The following is a 7,693-nucleotide window of genomic DNA, read 5'->3' as shown; positions in this document are numbered from 1 at the left end:
TTGTGACCTGAATTATCACGAAATGATGCTAAAAATAGAAACTGCAAGACGTGTGTAAAGGGTAAATAGTTTTGCTAAAACTCGAGTACCCCAAAATGTCGTGTATTTATTCAAATATGATAGCAAGCCAAAGCGCTGAGAAACCAGTTTAAATTCTTCGGAGGACATAATACTGATCATGAACATGTTACATGCATAAAGTGGCTTATATATTTTAGTGGCAGAATATATATATATATATATATATATATATATATATATATATATATATATATATATATATATATATATATATATGTGTGTGTGTGTGTGTGTGTATATATATTCTGCTACTAAAATAGATAAGCCACTTTATGCACTTGCTTGCTATCATATTTGAATAAATACACGACATTTTGGGGTACTCGAGTTTTATCAAAACTATTTACCCTTTACACACGTCGTTTCTATTTTTAGCATCATTTCGTGATAATTCAGGTATATATATATATATATATATATATATATATATATATATATATATATATATATATATATATATATAAGAATACGAGATAGAAACGTGCGAGGATGGATGATCTTTATTGACGAACAGCATATATTTATATAGACTAGAAAATAAGATACCATCACTCTGAATCCAGAAGATCAATTACACAAAGCATGCATCCAGTCCTCCAGAAGAGTAGTTTTACACTTCCTTTGAGATTGGAACCATTTTTAAAAAATCACAGGTTTGTTCCCTATTGCGGTTGTGTTGTCATATGCTATGACACTCGCCTTCGAACGGTAAGACATTCGTTCGAATTTCTCTCTGGCAGCGTAAAGTTTAGTCTCTCATTGCACTCAGGTGTAAAACAAAAAAAGGCGTTGTCTCTGTCGATTAACTGTGTAATAGTGCCTCACAGGCGTCATGTCACTTATTAAATGTTGATGTTGGCTTGGAATAAACGTGCACTTATTTCTTTATGGGTTTATTGTTGTAATGGAAATCTCAAAAATTGTCGCAAAATATTGTCCATGTTAACAGCAATGTTAATCTAGGCCTATAAGTTGGTTCGGATGTCAGACCTGCATATATGTCCACGTCGCTTTAAACTCCTTGTAAAGCGCTTTGGGCACATTTAGTGAATATTTTCTATAAAAAGCTAATTAGAATAGCTGTATTATAGGTAGACTTGTGACTTGTGCTGAATGACTAAAAGATCTATGTCGTTTTTTTTGTTTGTTGGTTGGGTTTTTGTTTTTTTTGTTTTTATTTTGTTTGTTTTTGTTTGGTTTTATTTGGATGGGGAGAGGAAAGGGAGGGGGTGGGATTATTCTCTGATTGTTTTTTTGGTTTTGTTTTCTTGTTTTGTTTTGGTTTTTGTTGCTTTTTTTGTTTTGTTTCGTTTGTTTATTTTTTGTTTGTTTGTTTATTTGTTTGTTTTTCGATTTTTTTTTAGCTTTCTTTCCATGGCCCTTACATCCCAAAGTAGTCCTCCAGAGCCTTAGGGCCCATGGAATCGGAGTTCAACCCGGATTTTAATAGCGTTGGACATACAACAGCAAATGCTTGCTACCCTTAGGATAGGACGGTAGTTCATTGAAAAGTACTTATTACCAATTTACCAACCCCAAATACCCAGTCAATGCTGGGTTGGATAGGCAGGTCAAAGCAACAAAAAAATAGATCTCGACTTCTTCCTGGATTAATCTTGGTCCCTTTGCGTGTGAGGCGAGTGCTCTACCAACTGAGCTATCGGGACTCGTCCTTACATTCTAAACAGTCATACAATTAGTTGTTGCTGGAGACTTACTTATTATCTACACAATTTAGATTCTCGTTACCTTAGAGTCCAACAAAGCTTAAGACGATGAGCTACAGAAAAACAATAAAATCAATTTAATGATATTATGAATTTTAAAAATAATTATGCCCTTCCGCCACGAAATCATAAGATATCGTCGCCTAGGCATTCCACGAAGAAATATAGATAAGTCACCAAACAAGATGTCTGATGTCAACAGGAATCACCCGTGTTGTCTACGCGAGCAATTTGGGGGTTAATAAACTTGCTCAAGGAAAAAAAACGAAAGTATCTGAAGTGGGGCTCAAACCCAGGACTTTTCAGGTCACAGTGCAATGCCTTAATCATTCGGCCACTTCGCCCCCCCCCCCCCCCACCCGCCCTCCAACCCATATTTTGATTAGGTGACTTTAAAAATCTGCCAAGTCCTATTTTCATAATTCAGAGAAAAATCGATTGTCTTGTCACTAATTTAGTGGTCTAGAGTGGTATGTCTTGTTTGCCTCAAAGAACAAAACCCTGCATGTTTTGAATCTTATTAAATTTTCTCTCGTGATTCCAGTGTGTCCAATGAATTGATTGACAGTGATAACTCATTTTCTATCTAGATGATTTAGAAGGTTTTGAAATTCATAGCCATATTATATACTCTCAAAGAGTTAGTTGACTAAAACTATATTAGAATAAATTCTTATAAAATCCCACAGATACATTAGAACATTCGTTTTATAATTCTCACCATGATATATATATATATATATATATATATATATATATATATATATATATATATATATATATATATATATATAGATCGCGTCTCTCTAATCCAGCTGCACAATTCGGATGTCCCATAATCTGGACAGGTTGCCTGGGGTAGGATATTTTTAAAATCTTTAATTATACACTTTAGGGACTGATTCCACTATCCAACTGTCTCTGTAATCCGGACAAAATGTTGGGAACGGAGCTGTTCGGATCGGAGAGACATACATATATTATCTTTTCTTCTCTCCATTTTTCTATCTATCTGTATCTCTTTTTTCCCCTCATCATCATCATCATCATCATCATCATCATCATCATCATCATCATCATCATCATCATCATCATCATCATCACGGGTTTCTGGCTTTTAATCAATTTTATTTTTCAAGACTTAGATGCAAAAGGGAACACAGGAGGGAAAGAAGGGGGAGGAAGGAAACAAACCAAGAAGACTGCTTAAGTCCAATGATTTATTTGTTGCTCAGCATCAAGCATGTTCTAATACTGTAATAATGAATGCTGCTTTTTGTTGTTGATTATTTTTAAGCACTTGGGTTTTTGAATTTGAAAATATTTGAATCGTTGAGGTTTTGCTGACTTGATTTACTTTCAATGTAGAAATGCTTGGTTAAGATTTCATTTGGTTTCCTGGAAGTTGATGGGACATATTATTTGGGTGACGTTGACATACTTGAGATGTTGGGGTAGGGGGTGGGGGGGGGGAGAGGAGGTTGAAACTTGATGATTGGTTGACTGTGGCTTACTTAGAGTGCTGGGAGGTTTTGAAACGTAATGTTTGGGTGTAGGTTGCTTACTGAAAGTGCTGGGCGGTGTTGAAATGTGATGCTTAGATGAAACTGACTTTCTTGGACTACCTGGCGATGGTGATACGTGTTGTTATGGTAGAGTATGCTCATCAGAGAGGCTGCGCGGTGTTGAAACGTGAAGCTTTGGTGAAACTGACTTACTTGGACTACCGGGCGATGGCGAAACATGATGTTTTGGTGAAAATGCCTTACCAGGGGTGCTGGGCAGTGTTGAAACGTGATATCTAGGTGATTTTGTATTTCTGGAAATAGCAGGCGATGATGAAACCCCATGATACCCATTTGTTGTCCAGTTTCTTCTATGGCTATGCGTACTGCCTGTGTGTGCTCTGTGGTGACCAGAGATAGGGGTCGATGAAGAAACCCGTTGATACCCATTTGTTGTCCATTGTCTTCTATGGCTATGCGTACTGCCTGTGTGTGCTCTGTGGTGACCAGGTGTAGGGGTCGATGAAGAAACCCGTTGATACCCATTTGTTGTCCATTGTCTTCTATGGCTATGCGTACTGCCTGTGTGTGCTCTGTGGTGTCCAGGCGTAGCGGTCGATGAAGAAACCCGTTGATACCCATTTGTTGTCCAGTCTCTTCTATGGCTATGCGTACTGCCTGTGTGTGCTCTGTGGTGACCAGGCGTAGGGGTCGATGAGGAAACCCGTTGATACCCATTTGTTGTCCACTGTCTTCTGTGGCTATGAGTAGTGCCTATGTGTGCTCTGTGGTGACCAGGCGTAGGGGTCGATGATGAAACCCGTTGATACCCATGTGTTGTCCAGTGTCTTCTATGGCTATGCGTACTGCCTGTGTGTACTCTGTGGTGTGGATGTGTTTTTACCATTATCGCGGGGAACTGGCAGACGAATGGTCTTTCATGCTTGAACAATCCAAGCCATGAATTAGAGCAGCTGTAATCTCTCCATTTTCCATAAACCTCTGTGTCAATCGCAACACAGTCCTCTGTGTAATGTTTAATGTTCCAACGTCCTCTATGTGATCCTTCACCATCATCAAAATTTTCATAATACAACGGAGTTCCGTCAATCCATTCAAATTTGTCCTCATTTTTGCTATCTCCCAGTCCAATCCACGCAGTCCCTCTAAAGTGGTAAACGTTGAATAGAGTTTCATCTATAAAATGGTTGAGGCTTTCTGAATTTATGACTGCCAAGGTTCCTCCTCGCTGTTCGCAATAGCTTTCCGCATCGTTATACTCCAGATGTTTGTAAACAACAAATCGGTAGCATTTACGGTGATACAGAATTGAGTACGGGTCATTCACAGTCCATGGACAAGAGTAGTAGTCACCAGAGACTGTAAATACAAAGAAAATAAAACACATACAAATATGTGATCCAGCTTCTCAAAGCGGTATTATGTAGTACGAAAAAGTCTTTTACAATACAAAAAAAAAAAAAAAAAACAGGATTTATTCTCCGCCATAAGGAAGTGAAATTAACCCAAAGTTTGATCATTGAAGCTATAAATTCAATTTATCCCGTCTTAATATCGCTTTGAGACACTTAGCCATACATTCTTCTTCTTCTTCTTCTAGGTTCCATGCCTGGTCCAGGCTTCGGATACTGCATGAATTATCTCTCTCCATTCCTCCCTGTCTCTTGCTTTTTCAAACAGCTCTTGGATTGTTAGGTTGGTGAAGCCCTTCAGTTGGTCTATGAGTGTTTTTCTTTGTCTCCCCCGGGCGCGTTTACCAGGTATTTTTCCACAACTTGCCAGGTATTCATTCTTATCTTTCCTTACTATGTGTCCGAAAAAGGATAGTTGTCGATCCACTATTAAGGGCATTAGTTTCCTTTGTTGGTATGTTTGTTTTAGCACTTCTTCGTTCGTTTTGTGTGCAGTATACGATATTCTCTGCATCCTTCTCAAGCACCACATTCCAAAAGCTTCAATGTTCTTTTGTGTTTCTGCATTTGTAGTCCAGCTTTCGCATCCGTATAACAAGATTGGCCACACGTAGCACTTCAAGACTCGGAATCTAATCCCGAACGACATCTGTTTGTTTTTCAAAATGTTTCCCAGGTCCATGAAGGCCTGTTTGGCTTGAGTTATTCTTGCTCGTATGTCTCGGTTACATCTTCCATCTGTTGTCACTATTGAACCTAGGTATTTAAAACTTTCTACGTTGGTAAGTTGCTCGCCGTGAATCGTTATATTGCAGGTGTTGTTGTTTTCGGGGTTTTTCTGTATTACCATGCATTCCGTTTTGGTAATATTCACTTCCATTCCCTTGGCTTCACTATCTACTACCACTTTGTCAACAATCTTTTGAAGTTGGATTTCTGATGTTGCAATGAGTACCGTATCGTCTGCGTATCTTATATTATTTATGTTGTGACCTCCTACTTTTATTCCCTCCATATTATTTATGCCCCTCATGATTGTTTCTTGGTATAGATTAAACAGATCTGGTGAGGCAACACACCCTTGACGGACTCCTTTCTTAATAGGAATGGAATTTCCTGTAGAGTTTCCGATTTTGATAGATGCCTGCTGGGTGTAGTATAATGTTTGCATGAGTCTGAGGTCTTTCTCATCAGCGCCAATGGAGTGCAGTTGTTTTAGTATTTCTTCGTGGCGTACTCTATCAAAAGCTTTTTTGTAGTCGACAAAACAGAGGTATAGTGGGGTCTGAACCTGTATAGCTGTACGGAGGAGGTATATTGCGTTCCTTGTCCCTCTGTCAGGTTGGAATCCATATTGTTCTTCTGCGATTTCGGGCTTAATCTTATTCCTTAGCCTGTTGATAATTATACGCAACAGTATTTTGTTGATGTGGCTTATTAAACTTATAGTTCTAAAATTTTCGCATTTTCGCCATACATTACAATAGAATAAATAAAGTTGACATCGCCCACCTCTTTGTTATTGCTTATAGACAGCCAGTTGAGCGATAAAATCTCTCTTGGCAAAAACTCTCAAACCTGGGACCTCGTCAGGTCTCGGTTTCAGAGTTGTTTTGTTTTTTGTTTTTTTTTTTTCAAATGTGGGTTATTTAAATCGATCAATAATTAAAGGACGAGATTTCTGGCCACATTTTTAAAACGTGTCTTTCCAGAGTCCGTAAGTTAAGTGGTCAATTGACCACGTAAAATGAACATTTTCTTTGTAGCCATCCATCATTTGAGAGAGATCCTTGTAAATATTAATTAACCTAAATCTAAATATATAAAAAGACATTTGTTTGGCTATATCGTGATCGAGGTAGGTCAAAAACCAGAGTGCAATTATGGGCCTGCTTTAAAATTGTTGTAATATATTATTGCGTTGGTTTGAGAGTATTTCCATTACAATAATGTGCTCATAATATATTGGGTTATCAAACCTGCAAATAAGTGCACGCCTCAAATCATTATTATGCCCAGGTAACCAAAATGACCAGGAGGACCAGAGATTTTTTTTAATGTATGGCTAAGTGGTATCTTGGTATAACACTCGCCTTCGGATAAAAAGGTCCTGGATTCGAGTCTGCGCTCTGGGCAGCTCGTAATTGAGTCCTTGGAAAAAGCTCTTCACTCACATTTTCTTACCGTACTCCGGTGTTAAATGAGCACGTGGCTATTAACGGTGTTGTATGTCGGATATAATTGTTATATCATCAAACTGGTGTCGTGTCTCGTCCTGCACGTTAAGTGTTGCTGTTGGCTAGGAACCCCTTGTAAAGCGCTTTGACATGTAGTGATTATTTCTCTATATAAATGCTCGAAAAAATGTGAGATTCTAGTTTTCTATCGTTGTAAGTAAATACAATTATTCTCTCAATACAAATTATCATGGTAATCAAAAGCTTCAGAATTATGACTTTTATTGAATTGTCTCAATAAAACTTATAAACGTAACCAAAGCTTCAGAATTATGACTTAAATTGAATGTTTAGAATCTAAATAAATACAACACAATACCGCTTTTTGGCGATGAGTTGTGTATTTTACGAGTTATTTGCAAAATCTCAACTTACCAACAGTTAATCCAAGTAGAAAGAAAGTAAAAATCGGCGTCAACATGGTGAGGACGTCAGGTTGGTCTCATTTCCCAGGCAAGAAACCGAAGAGAAAAAGAATGGAGAATTCGCAAGATGTTTGGTTTGATATATATTTTTGTGTCGCCGGTTTCAACTGGCCTAGTTCCAGTTCTTATCTTATCAGTGGTAATAATTATGAAAAGTGGAAAACCCACTTTTTGATTCCTAAAGAAATCATATGACGTCTTTGAAACTCGCTGTCAGATGGTGGTATCCCACCCGTTAACGTATGATAAGAGAATAGATTTATAAACAAGGAGATGTTCAACGAG

General features: G+C 37.9%; 1 protein-coding gene across 1 annotated transcript; it reads right to left on the bottom strand.

Annotated features, from left to right (window-relative positions):
* Positions 1-3,014: 3,014 nt before the first annotated feature.
* On the bottom strand, positions 3,015-7,555 carry LOC144968586 (uncharacterized). Its single transcript, XM_078907087.1, has 2 exons — positions 7,359-7,555; positions 3,015-4,693 (listed from the first exon to the last, which is right to left on the bottom strand). Exons 1-2 carry the CDS (start codon positions 7,402-7,404, stop codon positions 3,456-3,458), a joined length of 1,284 nt encoding a protein of 427 aa, XP_078763213.1. The 5' UTR covers positions 7,405-7,555; the 3' UTR covers positions 3,015-3,455.
* Positions 7,556-7,693: the final 138 nt, after the last annotated feature.

This window comes from Berghia stephanieae, chromosome 3, assembly GCF_034508935.2.
Source record: "Berghia stephanieae isolate SIO BIC M18660-M18661 chromosome 3, UCSD_Bste_1.3, whole genome shotgun sequence".
NCBI lineage: Eukaryota > Metazoa > Mollusca > Gastropoda > Nudibranchia > Aeolidiidae > Berghia > Berghia stephanieae.
The sequence above is the reverse complement of the archived record's forward strand: the minus strand, read 5'-3'. Positions and strand labels throughout refer to the sequence as shown.